This window comes from Dendrobium catenatum, unplaced genomic scaffold (assembly GCF_001605985.2).
Source record: "Dendrobium catenatum unplaced genomic scaffold, ASM160598v2 fragScaff_scaffold_123, whole genome shotgun sequence".
NCBI classification, from domain to species: Eukaryota; Viridiplantae; Streptophyta; class Magnoliopsida; order Asparagales; family Orchidaceae; genus Dendrobium; species Dendrobium catenatum.
Window position 1 is genome coordinate 884,909 of NW_021318585.1, and position 21,560 is coordinate 906,468.

Here is a 21,560-nt window from a genome sequence, read left to right on the forward strand (position 1 = left end):
CTTTTCATTGGGTAAAGCTCTTCTTGGGACTCCTCTCTTATGTCTTATCTTCCTAGTTTACTTTTCATTTATGGTTATTAATGGATTCATGAAGATCATGTCAATTATTCGCCGCTAGAACCTAGTAATAGGAAGAGTTGTGTGAGGGATCTTTCATAGACTAATCTCATTGTTAGTATTGGAATCCATTGTTGGAACAATCCATGTATGCAATGTTGGATTAAGCTGGCTATCTTTTGAACTTAACTTCTATGCATTTGAGATAACCTTAGCTAGGTACCACTTTAATATTTATCTTATCGTTAAATTCCGCATAAGATATTGTTTATTATTGCTGTTAAATCTAAGCGTGCAAACTTCACTAAGAAAATCATTTTCGCATGGGATTGTTGCACATCATCTAGCTAGCAGCTAGGGATTTGGGAGAGCCAAATTTATTTTTAGGGATTCTACTTCCCAATTTTGTTTTTCTCTGATTTTTGCTGAAACTGCATTCACTTTCTATCAGAGCTCAACACCAACTTCGTAGCTAATTAAACAATTAAATACACATACTTCAGTTTTTTCTACCAAAGCCTCAATAAAAATAATTTAGAATCAAATACTAAGAAAATAGAAAGGATAAAACAGGATGGTAAGATAGAAACCTTCACATCAGTTCCTCCTGTATGCATGAATTCTTCATATATGTAAGAGCCTTCTCGTCTTACTCTTCTAACCTCGGGATGGAATTCACTGGACCGATTTCCAACCTATTATTAGCCGAAAGCAAAAGTTTCACTAAATAAAAGTATATCAATAAAATTAATCAACTTAGAATATAATAAAACTGGCAAAAAATGTGATGCAGAATTCCAAACATATAGTAGTTGCAAGAAACACAAATTGGTTACGTTATATTGCTATCTTATTTTTTACCTACCTCTTAACGAAGGCATTATGAATGGTACACATAGTTTGTACGGCTCTTTAGAGCTTTTCAGAATAAGTTTGGTTGACAGCACAAAACAATATGTTTCAACGTGTAGTATACTGATGTAGAACGGGTAGGAGGTTTTGAATCCTAAGGGTCTTGAAGAGCAATTAGTGAGGTTTAAACAGCATCTTTGACAGCAGGGACAGCACTTTTCTCTTGTAGAAACTTCAGGACAGCAGGTAGAATCTGTCCGGAATGCAGAAAACTGTTCTGGCCAGCAACCTATATTGCTCAAAAAAGCTTTGGGCAGCACATAGAAACTCTGGGACAGCCATTCGTGACCTTCCAAAGTGCTGGACAGCAAGATATTCTTACTATAATAAGTGGAAAACCAAAGTCAGGTGCAGGAATTTCTGGCAGCAAGCTTGAGAAACAGAAATATGAAGTTGGCTGGGCTGTGAGGGAGGGTTTCGGAGGAAAGAAGCTTGTGCAGATACATGGGAAGGAGACGGATAGCTGAAGGAATGATTTCGAAATGTTTCCAAGTGGGAGGAGGGTGATTTGAGGAAAGAAATACGTATGAGGGCCTTGGGAGATTCCGGCTAAGGGAGATAGAGGCTGATTTGAATTTATTTCCAAGCGAGGAAGATGAGGTTTAGGAAATAAATCATTGCATTCATTATAGAGGGGGGACCGGCGGCATAATGATGAGGGAGGAGATTGGGGGAGATGATTTGGATTATTTAATTAAGGCCTTTAGGAATTAGGAAAGTGACTAAATAAATCTAATTTGAATTTGAATTTCAAATAGATTTAATTTAAGAGCATTCCTAAAATAGATTTGGTAAATTAGGAAAGATTTTGAATTTCAAATTAAGTATTTAGAATTCAAAATTCTGTCCAAAATTTATCCAATTCTAAATTGAGCATGGAGACGTAGAGAAGGGAAAGGGATGGTATGATTAATGAGGCATTCAATGCCAACTTAAATAATAAACTAAATTTGGGCATTGAACAGATTTCAATCCGCAATTAATTAAAAATTTAAAAGACTATGAATTAGTAAGTTTCCTAAAAATAGGGTTTTAGAAAATTGGCACTATTCAAAATTTAAAATAAATTTGAAATTTGATCATTAGGATAGTTACCTAAAATTGAAGCTAATTTATGAAGACTTGATGCAAGTGGAGAGGGGAGGAAACTGGCAAGGGGATGGCCGGCAGCTTGGGCTTGGCTATTGAAAGGTAGGTGGAGCTAAGTCCGGTTTGGTGGAGTACGAAGAGGAAGATAACAGACTATGATAATAAGAATGAAACAAAAAAATAAACAAAATTAAAAGATACAACGGCGATCCGACACATCCTGCGGCTGAAGGGTACTACGTTGCTTTCTCGCAAGGACTTCCACGCCACGAGCCCGCACCATCCTGCGGCTGGTGAACTCGACTCCTCCCATAGGGATTCATAACCGTTCCTTTCCCAAAGAACCCAAGTGCAATAAACAAATTTTTTTTTTTTAATATTCATCATACAATACAAGAGAATGGCCTCTATATATAGGCCTCAAAAGAAATTAAAAGACAGATTAGCCCCTTGGGCTTACATAAGACAAAAGGGTAAAAAGGGAAATTGCAAAATTAAATCAAAATACACTTAATATACTAAAATAAAACAAAGTGATCTCGGTCGTCGATCTTCAGCTCCTCCTCGGATAAGCATAGACGGTTGGATGTCCGCATCATATACAAAAGAAGTATAACATGTACTGGCAATCCTCAGCACAACGTCAAGAAGTGATCATAAGATATGTGTCATAACACACTAAATGTCTGGGCATGAACCTACAAAGTGTTGTCTGCAAGGACATGGATTTTTCCCGACTTAGACAAGTCAAGAGTTTTATCAAGACTATTTACAGCAAAAACGCAAAATATGAATCAGTATTATTTTTCAACCAGTAAAGACGATATTTATCTCAATCAGCATACCAAAAATTTGGCTATCCTGTGTTACTTAAAATATGAGAGAAGCCTAAACGCAAGAACCTTACTCTCACTTTTAAGTCATATCACCTTGATGATAGATAAGGTTTTCAAAAAATTATAACCGGAGGTGTTTACAAAATTATTGTCAACACACTTCATTTACAAAATTATTTTCCCCAGGTCCTCATTTCAAGCGTCTTACTTGAAATCTGATTACCATTTGAAGTACCATATTTCTTCTTCTATTTCTGCCCTGCCTAGTACGGAGAATTTGAAACATTTTGTCCATTAGTTCTTCTGTACCAAAATTACTAACATCAAGGTCAATAAATTGATAATATGGAATTGCAACATTACATTGGAAGTTTAATTTTGATTTGGGGAATGCATGTTAATATCCTGATTGCTAGAAGATTTTTGCAACTATGCGTGTGCCTGAAGCATCCTATGAAGTTATGATCAAAAGTTTTACAAGAACAATATGAAGGAATGTCTTCAAATTCTACATTCTGCCAATAGCCAAGAGTAGTAGAATCAAATCCCCTTCTCCAATGGGATAATTATGTAAATTTCAACCTAAACCCTAGCCATTAACAGACATGATAGCTTAGTAATAGCAACATACACTAAAAGCAGTTTACCAAAAATTGAACCGAGTGAAAACATCTTGAATTTTTTTAAATAGTGAAACCGTAGTCAAGAAAAAAAATAACTCAAACTATAGTAACTGGAGTTCCTAGGAACAACCAAAGAAAGTTTAGCACTTAAACATCCACAACGAAAAGCTATCCATATAGTATGACTTTCTTGATATGAGTCTTAAATAATTAATTTCTTGATAATTCGATAAGAACATGACGATAATCAACAAGCACAATTGAAAAACCTCCAATCAATGTCAAATAGGGGACATGAACTTACAAATAATCTAAATACCGAGATGGTAATCAAAATGCCGAGATGGCTCAAGAAAAACTTGCCAACAAGAGTAAAAGAGAATAGAGATGTCAACTCAGATATCTCATCATTAGAAAAAATGAGTATGGGTTTACCATGATAAAAGGAGAGCAAATTGTAATGAGTTGAATAGTTGATACAAGACCTTGTTGGCTTGTTGGAAATATATTGGAAATGGAAAGGACGACGCGGGTCAAAGATCATTATCCCCCCTAACAGCCTTAGCGGAAGAACAGGGAGTAGTACTATGCGGATATTTGATAGTAGTTGATATCCTAGGCATAACAGTGACCATAAGGTAATATCACATTGTGGGATTGCCTGAAGCCTCGCGAGCGACGAAGTAAATGGAATGGTACAGTAGGATGATATGAAGCTAGGGGAAGCAAACTTATATAACGAAAGGCATGAGAGATTGAACAAAATTTAAAGAGCAACTGGGGGATGAAGAACCTTATTGAAGCTTGCCACCCAAAGTGTTAAGGACGAAGACAAAATGAGTGCAAGCTATGCTGACATTGGGGACATTAGTGCTAGGGAAAAAGAGCACAATACAAGCACATGGACCGGATCATGAGCATGAGCAAGCCATCAAACTTCTAATGAGGGATGAAGCCCTATTTTAACCAATGATGACTTAAAATTTTCCCCTATGTTTACAAGGTATCCTTGAACCATGCAACGCATTGTTGTGACAATTATCCTCTAGTCAAGTTGGGTATACTACCTCCATTAATTAGGTAAATCAACGTTCAGGACAACTTGAAATAACATGACCATGGATCTTCATCATGCTTGTTGTCATTCCCCTGTAATTCGCTCAGAGCCAATAAATGTATATTATTTCCTCCAATTCAAATTGATGTTATTAAATTAAATTATTGAGCTTACAAACTAGCCATAAACAAAAAAATCTCTCATAATTTAAATGAATAATTAATCATACAAGTTTAACCTTTATGAAAACCTTGAGCAAGATACAAAGTCCTTTATAAGAGAAACTTTATCAATAGTGTCTTATTAAATATCCAACATGGCTCATGAAAAATCAACTCAGCAACAACGGAATTTAAAAGAGCACACAACATGCACGAGTGTTATGTGATTAATTTTATGTTTTTATCTACAATTTTTGGATTACACATTACCTTGAGCTATTCCTTGGGATCTAAGTAAATCTTTGGGTTCAAATACTATATTGAGATGGGTAGCTTCTATTTATTTAAGTCAATATATCTAGCTTTGTTAGAGACATATCACATAATCACATATGCCCCTTCCTTGACAATTGATGTACGGTTCAATATATATATATATATATATTATATATATATATATATATATATATATATATATACAAAATGTGCTAGATAGTAATAGATACGCTAGTTGTGGTCCTTAGCAACTGTTTTATAAACATATTGCTTTAATCTCTAAGAAGGAATTCATGTGATTAGATGCAATGTATTTTGTTGCATATTTCAACTAGCCAAGCATTGATATTTTGTATTGTAGTACAGTTGATATGATTGTAACATATTTCTAATCACGTATATTTTTAATCATTTATGGTATAAATAATCATAATGCAAAGCCATTTTCCTTCTATTGTTCATGGTAGATCTTAAATAGCTATAAATGCTTGTATGCTTGATGGATAAGATCGTGAGTAGTGAACTATTGAATGAGATACTATTGGTTAGACTATTCAACAAGCTTCTTACGAAAAGGGACAACTATAGTAAGAGGAGATCAAAAGACTCTATCGGGCTTTTTTTATATAAAGCATAATTTTATAACTGAAAAATAATATGAGAATAACAAAGGGCATTTATAAAGAATTTCCAACAAAAAAAAATGCAAAAAAATAAAATTAAAAAAGGGTGAAAAATCATTTGGATTAGGAAAACTTTAAAACTAATTTGAAATGCCCTGTTTTAAATATTGTGAATACAGTTGAACGATGTGATTTTTTTCCTATTACTGGCCAATTTGACAAACAGAATTTATCCAATCTACCAGAGCATCAACGCTTTAAATGCTCCCATCTGAATCATAAGGCTAGCCTGAATCATGATCATCAACATCTTCAATATTTAAGGGAGATGAGGTGCTACAAGAGTAAGAGAATCAATATCAACGTTCTTTCTTGCAAGTGAAGCAGTGACCATATTGATGGCACTAGCAAGGACAGTCACAACAATCCCTAATTTCAAAAAAAATTGGTTCCAAATTCACAGTGTAAAACTAATCTGATGAAGGAGGAGCAACAATCATAGTGATAGAAGGTGGGATATGAACATTTGTTTGCACCCCTTGTGCCTGAAATTTTGGTTTCTAAAATCCTAAATGAGCCGTCAAACATTTAGAATAATTATGCAATTGGTTGGATGAAGATTGATTCATTCATGAGTCCCGCAACCATTAAACAAATTTGGCAAAAGAAGTGCAAGCACTATGAGACTCAGTGTTTGTTGATATAAAAGCAGTAGGAAGAGCTTCCAATAAAAATAGGACCATTAAAAAAAGTAACAGTGATTACAGTGATTGAATTGAGGATTCAGTTAAGACCCTCGATACAAATGATGTGGGGGCCGGTGAGAATGAGTTGGGATTGAAGTGAGCAAATATAAGTGCTAACACTTGCTACTTGATAAGGTCGAAGATGCTAGCAACAAAGAATTTGAGCAAGTAAATGTGATAACTGAGCAAATGGGAGAGTAGTGGTTAACAAACAAGATGGTTGGTAGGGCTGCATCCTTAAAGGGTATGCCATCGAACATCATGAGCAGGCGCGGTAATACTGGCGCAATTGCCTCACTCATGAGCACTAATTAAGCCAGATGGGGAGAGTGAGACAAGCACACTCGTGAGTGAACACTAGCTGCAGAACACAAGCTAAGGGAACATGCAAGATGAATGCGCACGTACGTGCGCACAAAAAATGGTGGTGGAATGCAGACAACGCAAGAACGCCTCGAGCACAAGCACAAGACAAGATTATCGGAGCAATGTGTGACGAACAGTATTTGCAGACTCCATCAAGTAGATGGCAACCTTTTAATTGAACCCGGGCTATGTATGAGCCGACACATTATTATATAATACTAATGATGGAAAAATAGTCATGGTGGTCAAACGGGGCTTGATGTTTTCCTTATATATGAAAACACGGTCTGTATACTTGAAAGATAATTTATACTTGCAATTGAATGCCAATGTTAGTGAACTGAAGATGAATTGTATTATTACTTCCAATTCATAAGCTAGGTTGCCAAACTTCATGACTATTAATGTTATGGGTTTACAGATGTTTCATGCTGCTAAACATCATAAATTCGTGATTTATATAAGCATTTTTTATTAATCGTGTAATGTCAATGATCATATTACATGCTCCAAAACTTATTCATGCCTTCTTAAACAGCAGTTACCTACTAAGTTTGCCGAACAAACCCATGCTATGTTATTTATCCTACGACGTTGATTGCCAGACAATCGTGATTGGCGAAGCCTCAAAAGAAGTAGATTTAATTTTCTTTGTTTCTGAATATTCCTTCATTTTAAAGTATAATTTTTCAATTGCAGCCTATTTCCACCTCTTTCAGAAGTGAGATATATCAATTTATTAGTATTAGACTATTATAAAACCAATGCTTTAATATTTTTAAAAAAATAGTTATGCATGTAAATTTACTTATACAGAGCTGTCTTAGTTAGTCTTAATCCCTCAAGTTGTTCGGTTAAGTTCATCGTGTTTCACATTATCAGGATGTACCATCTATCGGACTCAGGGCAGCGCAATGAAAGAATTCATGTACTACAGCAAACAACTTGCACACATAATTAAGCCAATCCGAGAGCCGAAAAAACCCCCTATTATGCCAAAACATGCTTAGATTTTTCATGCTAGTAAAAAAACTCTATGAATGTGATGTGATACGTTCAAGAATTGCACATGAAATTCATTAAGAATCACAAAGTATACCAGTGTAAGATTAGAGTATCGTAGGTTAAAGTTCAAGAATTTTCCATTGTCAAAATGCTATGATAAGCAGTTACAAACTAGTTGTTTAGACACAATTAATGATAGATCTCCAAAAGTATCACAATAAAGCAAATGTTGAAACTAATAGAATCCCACGGCTAATGTCTAGAAAGTTCACAACGAGTTACCTTGCTCACTCACACTCAAGTAGGGCTTAGCGGGAGAAGGTCTTTAACAAACTCAACGATGCCACTAAGACGGTAGCAAGACCAATAGCCTTGATCCACGGAAAGGTTGAAGGTGGCGGAGATGGCGGGGATGGATGAACGTGGATGATCCAGTCGTAGTCTTGATATTGATCGTCTATGACGTCCACAAGAGTAGGAAGAATGCGATTCAGATAGTCTTCAATAGTGTCGTCGAATCCAAATCCGATGTCGAAGAACTCAGAACGGGTAATGTGGACGTCGCCGTAGATATCGTACACGAATCCGCTATCAAGCTCGGGATCCGCCATGCATAATTGAAATGGAGAGGGGAGGCGTCGTTGTCTCCTTTCCTTGGCTTCCCAATTCACAAGAGAAGCAAGATGGGGCAGCGGGAGCAAGAGGAAGAAGGGAGGCCGGAGGGTGCAAGGGAAAAGGCTAGCGTTGGAGAGAAGTGTTAGGGAATTATGGAGGGGATTAATCAAAAACTGAAATTTAATTTCAGTTTTGATTAAATTAGGAGGGATTTGACTTGAATTTTGAATTTCAAATCAAATGGAATTAAGGCATTGATTGGTGAAACTCATGTGTCATCAATGCATTAATGGGGGGCATTGATGGGGCTCCATCCAAGTGTGGCCGGCGGCTTATAGAGGGGAGAAATTGATGTGGGGGCAATGGAAAGTTTTCCAAATCAGCACATAAGATCTAGGAAGGAGTATGAAGAAATCCATTCGAATTTGAATTTCGTCATGAAGCGTTTTCAAAACTTTCCTAATTAGGATCTTGACAAATTTGGAAAGTTTTGCAATTTACTCAATTTTGAATTTCAAAATTTGAGCAAATGGAGGAGTGGGGAAAGGGGGCCGGTGGTGAGGTGGTGGGAGAGGTGGTAGGGGAGGGGTGGCCGGCGGCCAAAGGGATGGCCGGCGGATGGGCTTTCAGTTGGTGGAGGTGGAAATAAATGGGGTTCGATTTGGAGTTGGTGAGAAGATGATTTAGGTGATGGAAAAATGAGGGGAAAACACAAAAGAAGATAAAACGACCTTAACCACGAGCCGCGGACTCTTCCAACGACTGGTGGGCCTTGCGAATTGCTCCCCTTGAGCTATCTTCCCTCTCAAGCACTCATGCTAGAAAAGTAGAAACAAAACATCAATTTTCATTCAAATATTCATTAGCTTTTACAAAGCATGAGACCCCTATAAATAGGTCTTAAAACATGAGGAAATAAAAGTACTCAAATGCCCTTTGGGCTATAAAAAGACAACACTCCCCATAGGGGTAAACTAGGAAATAAAAATGCCAACTAATTAAAACATGAAATAAATCAAAAATAAAGACTCTGAATCGTAGCCGTCGATCTTCACTGTCTCCGGCGATACACATGCTTGAACCTCTGATCGATGTCCAAATCAGAATGAGCACTCAAAGGAAGGTAAAACATAATCTTCACAATAATAAGTACATTAAAATTATATCAATTCAAATGACATCATGAAGTGACAAAATTATAAATTGTTGAAACTTAGACAATCTTGAGTCATCACTAAAGCCGTTTCCAAGGTTCAAAAAAATCAAAAGCACCAAAAACTACATTAAAATGTAAATCAGTGACTCACCTTTCTAAACAATTCTTTCATCCCCCCGCCAGCTGAACTCGGATAATATATCATAATGCTATGATCATCCCCTTTCAAAATATAACATCGAGAATTAGTTCTACAACAAAATAGGATTAAACTACAAGCGATTGCATAAATATCAAAAAACTTATTAAATAATGTGTCACCTTTTACGAAGGAAGATAAAATGGCTACAGAAATGGCAGTACATGGCACAAATGTTAAAAGCATAGTTATCCAAGCTGTTTTCTAACCGTAACTTAAAAAATTCAAGTTTTGCAAATAGCCAGTGATGCAAATCGACAGATTAATTTGGTTCGGCTTGCAGCTAAGCCAAGTTGGTTATTGAGTTTCTGTTAATGGGCCAATTTGTGGGTGATGCATGCATTATTTCAGTTTATTTTCATTTTATTGTAATTTGAATACTATAACGTTTGTTTAGTTTTTTTATGCTAACCTATGATGGAAATCATCCAATGATCATGAGTAGGATGCGCTTGGGTATGGCAAGCCTTGGGTGTGCTAGTTTCTTGGGTTCTTTTGGTCTTTGGGCTGCTTGTTGCCTCTCGGGTTGGGCCTTGGCTGCTTTGGTTTTTAACTGAATTTTGGGAGCTATTTGGTTCTAGCTCATTAATGCTTGAGCTGATATTTTAGCTCATTATTTGGAGGATTCCTTGCACTTGAAAGCTCATTATGTGGAGCTAGAACCTTGCCTTTTCCCCTTCTTAGTGTCCCCTCGATTTCTCCCGGTGTTGTTTCCCGTGGTTGTTTCATGCTCCTTCCCGTGGGCTGTTCCAATCCCCCTGCTCTATCTTGATTCCCTGGGCGCCTGCTCCTTTATCGTGGCTGCTATTACCCGGTTCTCTGTACTGTCTTTTCGGGTGTTGTGACAGGATTATTTCTGACCTTTTTTATTGGTTTAGATAGAGGTGAAATGGTTGTTTGGCAGCCCCCTTCTCTCTTATAAATTAGAGATGTTTTTGACATGAGAAGGTTGTTGATGAACCTGAGAAAAGTTTCTAAAAACCTGAGGGTTTCTTCTTCTTCCTTGGAAAAGCTTGAGAGCTTGTTCCAATTCTCTCTTCCTCCTCTCTATTTCGTCTTGGGCTTCTAATCTCTTCTTCTCTATGCAAGTTCCACTCCACTTGTATCATTCTTCTTGAGCTATTGGAGGTATTTGTTGGTAGAATTTGGTGATATTTGCTGGAGGAGTTTGGTTGGATGTTGGGCCTTGTTGCTTTGGTGGACCCTTGGTTTGCAAGCCCTAAGCACTTATCATATTTTACCTACTTTTCGTTGCATGTGAGGAAACCGCTTGTCGGTTGTTTTGAGGATAGTGTTTTTATTTTATAATTTTGTTTCATTTGTTCAACTTTTTGTTTGCTTTAGTGTTTGTTTGGATGTTTGCATTCTAGATTGAATCGAGTTTGGTTTAAATTGTCCTAGTGTTCTCCTATTTTGACTTTTCTTTCTAGTTTGCCTGCATCAGTGGGACTTTGAGCCCATGATTTGAGTTTATTGGTTACTAGTTTGCTTATTGTTGACCCTATTTATTGGCTATTTCAATTTGATTATGTAGTGTGATGTTACAAATAAAAGTTATTTGATTCATCTGTGGTAGATTTATGATGTATGCATAGCTATTAATGGCAAGAGGCTTTCAACTTCGGATTAAATGATTTGACTGGCTATACTTCTAATTCATTGTTGGTTCCCAGTATGATTATTTAAATGTATTAGTTCAGAGAGAACTGAACAGCAAACAATATCATTGAGCAGTGTAAGTTCTCTGGTACAATTATCTGGGCTTCAACTCTGAATTTCCTGAGTTGCAATTGTTTGTTATATTGACAATGGGCCGTAGCAATGTTGTTCCCTACTGATGGTGAAAAGCTGATTGAATTCCTGTAGAAAAAAAAGGCAATTGTGGCTTTGCTAGGCGTAGCCAAGCGGGTACTACGGTGTTGAAAAACATGAATTGAAAATATATAAACAAGTCTCAATCTGAACTGATCTTTTTGCTATCAACTGCGCCAGAAAGAGGGGCAATTCATCATACAAGGCCACTTGAGAGAATCCAAATTGGTGAGCTGCCTTTGTTGGGTGGAATCTCTCTAGGATCATTGATCAATCAAATTAGTAAAATAGTCATCCAGTTCTTATGCTAATGAAATGATATGATGTTAAGAAATCAATCGTTGTGAAGAGGTGCTTGTTCGCCCATGGTGTGAGTGAGACATGTCCGTATCACATGAGTAGGCAACCCACCTAAATCTAGCATTCAATATGAATGACAACCCATCATCAGCTAAGTGACGAAGCTCCCTTTACGAGGCCAAATCTATAAATACAACAAAATATCACAGGAGCTAAAGAAAATAAGTAAATTAAGCCTATTAATGACAGGACTCTAGATCACAGAGCTCTGTATCTTTATTACGTAATAATTACTAAACATTGGTCCATGGCATCACTCCGAAAAAAATTAATGAATCCAAGTATCCAGAGAATAAGTAGACCAAGCCTGAGAGCTGAAGGCTTTGTTAATTCATGCAATTGATGTCAGTGGCACAAGCATTTATTTTGCTCTTTTAGAATGTATGCATTTTAAATGCATATAACTAGAAAAATCTTAATCAAGGGTTCTCTCACATCTGAGAAGGTAGATAAACAGTGGGAGCTAATGCTCACGGGAAAGGTCAAACAAGGAAAATAAGCCCTCAAAAAGGGTGAAATAGCTTGGGTGTTCTTTATCCACTCCAATCTGACTCGAAAAATAGTCAGCAACATGCCCAACCGTCTAGTAAAGACTTTTCAGGTCACAAAAGGAGAACTAACAAGGCAAAGAAGCAATACCTTATCACATAAAGAGGTAGCACAGTACGTGCATAAACTAGTAAAATAATTAAAAACTACTAGCAAAACTTCTCAAATCAGAGCTTACAATGTAAAGTTAGTGATCGATAACTCAGATTTAAACTGATAGAAGTAATTATAGGAAACTACTATTACCATCAATAGGCTTCTCCACAAAAGGTTTCCAAAACCGTTTCCCATGTACTTCAACAAAGTCTTCGTGCTCAAAAAAGTAATCCAGCTCTTGGTAAGAATGTTCTCTATTTACAAGAGCATAATTAGGAACAGGAACTCCAAACTCCTCAAGTCGCTTCAAGTAACAAAAATAAGTTTCAAAATCAGAAATACATAGAAATTCTAAATTAAGAAAGTAACTAAAGTCATTTAAGAAATGATGATAAACTTCAATCTAAAGTGAAGAGCCAAGTCCCAGGTTAAACACAAGGAATACCTTTGAGAAATTAAATTCTAGAAGTTCAAAAAAATATATATATTGCTTTCTAATATATTCAATAAGTCTGCTTAATTTAATTTGGTAACTATTTTATTCACATAGGTCAATGAGAACTCGTTTTAGGAAAAAATGTATTAGTAGCTTATATTTTCTGGTCACAGCATTAAATATTTAGCATCATGCATTTCGATAACAAATGTTACAAAACATAATAATATATATAATTCTATTTTTAATGGAATAACTACCTCATACGTCTTCATATATTTACATTCGACGTTTACTTATGAAAAAACTAGAGATGGAACTCCTAAACAACCAATGATCCAAGAAGATTAAACCGCACGGTTAGCTTCTAAACAAGTCGGCTCAGTTCAGAAAACCTCAAAAAGAGAATTTAGAGCTATTAAAGTATCCAGGAGTTTGGAAAATTGAACCGCATAACCAATTCGTTATGATTAGAGAATCCATTACCTATTAAGCTTACGTAAATTGGAGCGCTCTCATTCGGGGGTTCTCATTATATTAAAAAAAATACAAGACAAAAATACAACAATCACATTTGGCAAAATCTACAACAGGAATTATATAATCATAAAATCAGAAATTATTATTGAAAAGCCTGGCAAAAGATATTATCATAAATGTAGCAAATTATTAAAAAGGAATTAAAATCTATTTTTAAATAATAAAAAAACATATTTTTTTTCAAATTCTTCAAAAATTCCATACCCATGTGTAGCATCAATTACTGGCAAGAAAATTTAAGACAAAACAATTACCTCATAGACCTTTCTTCTATCATGGAGAAGGTATTGCGGCTCCAACTCATTTACTAAGAATGGCCTAATAAAAAATAAAATTTGCTTAACAAGAATACTAAATCTAAAGATCAAAATATAATAAACTATAAAAGACAAGAAGCATGGAAATCAAAATTGAAGAATAAAACCAATTAATCATTTTCCTCATATTACATGTAGAATGAAGCCAAAAAAAGGAGGGGATTGAGAAAGTTTTAAGAAGCCGCAATGGTCAAGTGGCTCAATTAACATAGTGGAAAAAAAACTTTCCCTTTCAACATGCTTGTCTCCACATTAAAGTTATCGCTCCAACAAATTAAACATTTGTAATGATTGTTTTCTCCCACATTATAAAGTGAAATTTTCTATGTCCTACATAGTAAGAAAGCAATCTTGTAACACCCAAATCCAATGAATTTTTCGAGGTGTCTGAATGAAAAAACAAATTGCCTTTCTAAAAATTTCATTAAGTCCATTTTTTTAATTAATATAGGTCCTTTAAACATTTGTAATGATTGTTTTCTACCACATCATAAAGTGAACAATTTCTATGTCCTACATCGGAAGAAAGCAATCTTGTAACACCCAATCCAATGGACTTTTCGAGGTGTATGAATGAAAAAACAACAATTGCCTTCCTAAAAATTTCATTAAGTCCATTTTTTAAATTAATAGAGGTCCTTTGTTTGTTTCCTTTATTTGTTTATCTCTTTCTCTTTTTGGTACTCGTGATGTAAAATTATCCAAAAGACCAAGCCCAAAAGCTACCATTCCTCTCTCCCTCTTTCTTTCACAATATATTTATGGGATAATCATCTCCAAGAGAAAAGATGGGTCATGTCTCTCAACCACAAGAGATGAAAATCAAGGAGCTAACTAACCATACTTTTATTCAAGAGAAAGGTAGGGAAAAAGAAAAATACAGGAATAGTAGAGGACTTGTGTAAAACAATCCATAAGAGAAAAGTAACAACAGGAAACTTTTCAAAAGGTTTTTTTTATTTAATTTCAAAAGGTGATATTGTCTTCTTATTATATTAGTTACAAGAAGCTAACTTATGACTCAAGGGACCAAATAATTAATTATGGAGACCATATGAATAGAATTATCATGACAAATTCAGAAAGGCATAAATAATTTTCACACTGAATAACATAAGCGTGTTCCCTTTTTCCTTTAACCCCCAACCCAAATAAGGTTGTTCATTCTTTTTTTTTTCTCTTTAAGCCCCAACCATGATAATTACGGTATTTAGGAGGACCATAAAGAGTTCATATAGCAAGGTAAGCAGGCATAATAAAAAAACTATAAGTCTATAGATACGGTCTAATTATAAATTTCTTATCATATCCTAAATGTCAGTTTTCCACTATCCTTGGCACACATTTGCATTGGATAACAAAATCTACCAAAATGGCACATATAAACCCCATTTCTTTATTTGAAGTCCTTCAAAGAACATGTATAATATTATCATATTTTGCATAGCCATTTTTCAGAATGGATTTTAGACCTATCAACAACTCTATTAATTAGACTTCAGAAGGGTTCTAGCAACAACAAGACTGTCCAACCTTACTAAAAGGAAATTGAAGGATACTATAGCCAAGTCTTTCTTCAAGAGATGCATATTTATAGTGTAAGTGAACTACTTTTTTAGTCTCATTCCTGCAAAAATCAAATCAATTCATTAAATAATAACATGATGCAATATTGAACACGGCAAAAAATCACTACATATTAACTAATATTTCAGAACAAGCATTCATGTTTGATTACCACAAATTCCTTGAATGTTGTATGGCAATGCCATGTCAAAATCTTTGGTGAGATATAAGGTAGAATTTTTTATCCCTAGGCCGAGATGAAAAGGACTATTTCGATCAACCAAGGTGAGTGATTTATGATTACTCAATCAAAAATTAGAAACTTATCGATGAATGAAATCTATCCACTACACTTCTACATTTTATCAATGTTTCTGCCTTTTTTTATCTTCATAAATCTTTCACGAGTCATTTTATTGAGCAAGAAGATGGAGTGGCAGGCCTCGAAATGCGTGCAAAATTGTTTGAGAATACTAAATAAATTTATGGTTTTTTTTATTTTTTTATCATTTTTTTGTATTTTTTTATATTTTTCTTGAATCTCTTCACTTTACCTCTTATTTTTATCTACTTTGTTCATTTTTTATTTAAAAAAAAAACTCAAAATATTAAAAACAATCCTCATCCACTCGACTCACTCAATCACGTATGCAAGAGACATAATATTTAAGCTGAAGAATATTATTCCTCCTTTTCAAAGAAATTAATACACTCTTAGTAGTGATATGATTTTTGAGCCCAACTTCCCTCGGGAAAGCACCATCAACCCGCGTCTCCAATTGCAATTTCTTTGTTCTCATTCACATCATCGTATTCATTGATATGCACAAAAGATTTTGCATTTTTTGGGTTAGTACACTTTTTGGAGCTCGCATGCACTTTTAGACATGGCATAATTTGAACTAGAATTTGCTTGAGTATGTGTGTCCACCAATCAAAACTATCTAGATTTGATATTTGTCTTGTTGGTGGCAGATCAAAATGAGCAAATGGTTTCGCATGCATGTGGATTTGGTTGTATTTTAGTCATTTGCATGCTTTTCTACATGAGCAAGTCTTTTTTTTTTTTTTTCCTCATTTGTATGCTTAACCCTTAAAATTTAGAGAGTACTTCGAATGATGTCATTTTATTCACATTTTGTTTGTCAATGCTTAGGCTTTTCCAACAAGGGAAGAATTCATGCTTGTAAATGAAGGTGCATTGCATGTCTGTTTCATGTCCCATTTTAGTCCTTAGCATTTGTGATTATTGGCAAACCGCCGAAGTTTATGTAAGCCCATTTTTGTTCACTTTTTTCCTTATTTTATATTTTTAGCCCTTGTTTTATTTTTGTCATATTAACTTGGACGGAAGAGAGATTTTGTGCAACTTTTCCTAGGTTTGGATATTGCTTTCGCATCATCCCTGCAAAAGGATACCATACAATATATCAAGCCTTCTGCACACATTAGAAAAAATATGTATGGATGCCTGGATGGACAATGATTGAAATTAGAGCCTTCACTATGTAAAGAAAGATGCATATGGTTAGTGGACGAGCATTCAAGCCTTCCATGACAACATAAGCATCTATGGATGTTAAAGTTGATTCCATATACAAAGGGATTGGAAAATGCAATATTACGGTCTCCCCATCATATCAAGAAAGGCAACTAAGGGGAGCATGCAAAATAGACAAGGTCGCTCCATATACTTTGGCCAAGGTTGGCGGCCTATTCGTAAAGCAAGGACAAAACTTGGGTGGCTAGGTTAAAGCAAGGAGAAAGAGGAAGAAAGGCGTATGTAAAACTTGGGTGGCTAGGTTAAAGGAGAGGAAAGGAGGTAGCGAAATGATAGGGGTGCACAAAGATCTATATAATACCTGGGGTGCTAAAGGTATCTCTACAACACTTAGGGTGCTTAGCCTCCCTAGTTTCCCAAACATAAGGCAAAAATTGAGATTTCAATTTTTTTAATATTTATTTAACTTAACTTTATAAATAATATTATTATCATTATTTTTTGGGGAAATATATGCATGCACTAGCTCCCCTATGAATTATCTGCTCTCAAGAAGGTATACTTTAGCTTATTTGTAACTAAACTTGAGTGGTATGCAAAGGGGATGGAGGGGGTCATTTTAAATCATTTCAGCATTTCAGACACATTGGGACTACAAGTGTAGTGAGTCGAGTTGGCTTAAGAGCCAACTCGAGCTGTACACGCTAACAATCTCATGCGTCGAGTTTATCGAGCCAAGAGATTGAGGTCGAGCCTATACTCGAGCTCATATATTAAACAAGCTCGAGCTCGAGCTCAACCTAGCTCGGCTCGTAAGCTAGTTGAGTCGCTCGATTAACATAAAATATATTTAAAAATTAATTTAAATTAGTATTGTATAATATATTTTGAGATTTTAAAATTAATTATATATTAAAAAAGATCTTTAAAAAACTGAAATTTTTTTTGTTTTAAACTGTGAACTCAAGCTCGAGTTTTCCAAATGAGCTCGAGCAATAGCACCGAGCTCAAGCCAATGAATTTTTTAACGAGCCGATCTCAAACTTAGTAAATGAGCTCAATTCAAGCTCGAGCTCAATAAAAACTAAATAAGCATAACTCGATTAGGCAGATACTCGACTCGACTCTTTTACACCTCTAATTGGGGCTGTAAAATTGATGTAATAAGCAACAAATTTGGGATGTTTTGAGTCAATCTTTTGTAAGGCAATATTTCTATGTATTTGTTGTCGTTATATGTGACCCAGATAATTTGTGAATCTAATATGTAGGCCAACACAAGTTAAACAAAAAATAGACATGAAAACCAATACTAATGAAATTGAAGTAAACATAAAACCTATAATCATGAAAACCATTCTATTTATCCAGCAAATAAAAGTGTTTGCAGATTATGCAAGAATCCTCACTTCCGTAGTGCAGCATAAGCTTCTGCTTTTTGGAGCGGATAACCAGAAGAATAGAAGGCAATCAAGCAATCACAGATTGGCCAGCTGAAATTCAGAAAATAACATGTCATTAACAGATATAATTAGCTAACCAAAATATATCACTGCAAAAAAACTTAAGTGATGAAACATCTCAAAGACAATCTGAACAGTAATAAATAAATAAGCTCATAAGAAATAACATGAATTGTTGAGCTCACAAGAAATAACATGAAACATATAATTTACTTAAGAAAGAGAAACCTCAAGGGAAAATGTGCCATTAAATTAATTAAAATATCAAAAAATTCAAATGTCAATAAGGTGTAAAATAATGGCGTCTTCTGAAACTAATAGCCACTTACATGCTTAGAATTTTCTCTTTAAACTAATATACATAGAGCCATGGTGCAGGAAACTAACTTTCTGCATTTATTTCAGATTAAAATCAGCATGAAATAATCAAATGAGCGCATAAAACAGCATTTAACAAGTTAAAAAATATATAAAAGAGAAATTAACCATATATATATAATTAAAGTGATCTTTGCTACACTCTCAAGTGCAGAAATAGCTGCTAAGATAGTTTTTGATTATCATTGATTGAACTTAGTGATGCAAAATTGAAGTGCAGGTACAATATGATTTGATGCTAAAATATGAAACTTAAAGCAGCAAATTCTGAATTTCCACATCTAGCTCATTAGAGAATACTAGCAGGTATCAATCCAAAAGTCAGTTTGCTAATCCCAGCTGAAGTGATGAAGTAAACTGAAAATTTTTATTTAGAAAGTACGATTTTGACATCATAAGCAGAAAGCATGTGCAACTGTCGTAAGCAAATTCACAGGGTTGGGATATGAATGTCCAACATATGTTCAACTAATGTTGCAAAACAAATGCATGCTAACATGTATCCAAACTAAATGAATAAATGCTTACAAATACAATGGATTTATTCAAAGAAAACCATGGATAACAAATAGGTAAACTAGTGAATTCCATTTGGAAACTATAATCCAAGCATTATCGCATCCGAAAAGGTCTTTTTCGGGTTATCCACGTGTGAATGTAAAAAATAACATCAAACAATATGTAATATTATGTGAATAGGCAAAGGTTTTGGATTGCAATTCAATTTCTCCCAATGTTGACATACTCTTCTACTGGATCCTCAAGGATAACTTTGTCACCAAATAATATTATCTGCATCAAAAGACAATCAATCAATAAAACGTTTAGAATAGGCTTCAACAGTGTAGAAGAAAATGGAAGCACAAACCAAAGTAGAAAAAAATGATCGAAATGACTAAACAAAAATAGGCATAAAAAATATACCCAAATATTGGTGAAATGCCACTTAAGTTAAAAATTAATACGCTATTAGATGTCTAACTTGTGCATTTGGAAAAGGATTTAATATTCCAATATAAAGTGTCACTAATATGAACGTTATAATATATTGATACCATAAAGAAAGTAAAAAGGAAGTATAAATGAAAATTTTCCTAACCAATATAAAAAGGAAAAAAAAATCCTAAATAATCCCACAACTATTTATATAAAGTCAATTAATCCTAGAATACCACATTTCTCCAATTTAGTCTCTCTATTACATAAAACTGTCACAAATAGTCCCTCAGGAACTAAATTAGGATTATTTTTACATGGTGACTAAATTTGGATAAATGTTATGTCCTAATTTCCATCAATTTCTAGTCATGGGACCATTTAGAATCAATTTTGTATATTTGAGGAACTAAATTGAAGAAATGAAAAGCTTCCACAAATTATTTTGGGCTTTTTATAAAGAATAAAATTAAAAAAAAAAACTGCATAAATATATTCATCAACTTTTAAAAACTCTAAAATTATTTCTATGACAGATTAGAGACACCGTATTAGCACAAGGAAACGAAGGAAATCAATAACATCTAGTAAAACATGTAATAAGCAGCATAAAACAAATTAGAAACCAATTAACAAACCAACCTCAAATTCCCCAAAAGCCTGTAGCCTCTCCAGAATTTGCCCCATGGGTGCAGAGTGTACCTACAACAAGAAAAAAACAATGCAAAATAAGAATCAAGGAGACCCCAACCAACCAATCCAGTCAGAAATCAAACATCCCTCTAATTGCGCTGGATGCCAACCCGAATACGAGGATACCTCAAAAGAAAACAACCATTATTATTTCCTTTCAATGCAAAACCGATCCATAACACCAAGCACAAACGAATTTAGTAAGAAATAGAACCTCTGCTCCGCATTTCACCTTCTTTTCCATGACGCATACGCCGATCTTAATCTTCGCCGACGCGGCCGTGCCGTGCGTCGCCATTTCTCCCCACCTCTCTCTCTCTCTCTCTCTCTCTCTCTCTCTCTCGCTTACCTTCTTAGCAAGGGATCACCGAATCGAAGAATGGAACCTAGCAGACCGCCTGCTCTCCTGTTCATGAGATCCGTATCACGGAAAATATACCACCTGTCCACTTTCCGCCGCCTCACGATACTTTAAGAAGATGGATTCCTTTTAGCGGAGTGGGGTAGGATTTCGGTTCGAATGGGCCTCCCTACCTTTTTCATAAAATGGTAATGGATCAGATTGCCCTACTGGAATCGCGAATCTTTGCTTTAAGTAAGGAAATCCTTCCGGACTTTGACCGGGCCGCGGGAACTAAGCCGGTTCGCATGCGCTGGGCCGGACCGCGTTTATTATGACACAACAGCTGTCCCCGATCAGAGTATAAGACAATATATGGACTCCACCAAAATGATAAAATGAATTCTGTAAATTAAAAAAATATGTATTTTAAAAATTGATTGGTTGAAGCTTTTAAATATTTAAATTAAATATAATAAAAAATTTAAATCTAAAATAAATCTATTCTACACTTTAATCAAAAATTTTCTCTTCGAAAATATAAATAATTATAGAGGTATGCCTCTATGGGAACTGAAGACCTATATTAAAATAAAGTCTATTTTATTCCTTTAAGACGAAGGGAAAAATATTTGGACAAAGACTTGAGTTATTCTTTAGTTTCATTTTAAAAATGATGGTTGAAAATGAATTATATCTCTCATGATGAATTAATTGAATTTTATATTCCTTATGTTGTATTTGATTATAAAAATAAATTATTTCCTATTCTCAAGTTGATAGTTTGACATTAGTCTATCTTCCGGGGTAGCTAATGTTGGCTATGCATATTTGTTTAAAGAAACATTATAG

General features: G+C 34.9%; 1 protein-coding gene across 2 annotated transcripts in view; it reads right to left on the reverse strand.

Annotated features, from left to right (window-relative positions):
* Positions 1 to 20,922, reverse strand: part of LOC110098418 (inositol hexakisphosphate and diphosphoinositol-pentakisphosphate kinase VIP2) — a gene marked incomplete in the record, with an annotated part of 93,146 nt that extends 72,224 nt beyond the window's left edge. The window contains 8 exon segments of one of the 2 annotated variants that reach the window (XM_028698086.1): positions 648 to 752; positions 9,674 to 9,744; positions 12,689 to 12,842; positions 13,769 to 13,832; positions 18,308 to 18,391; positions 19,485 to 19,531; positions 20,318 to 20,377; positions 20,583 to 20,922. In XM_028698086.1, coding sequence (XP_028553919.1) covers positions 648 to 752; positions 9,674 to 9,744; positions 12,689 to 12,842; positions 13,769 to 13,832; positions 18,308 to 18,391; positions 19,485 to 19,531; positions 20,318 to 20,377; positions 20,583 to 20,666 — 669 coding nt within the window. 2 annotated transcript variants of the gene reach the window in all.
* Positions 20,923 to 21,560: the final 638 nt, after the last annotated feature.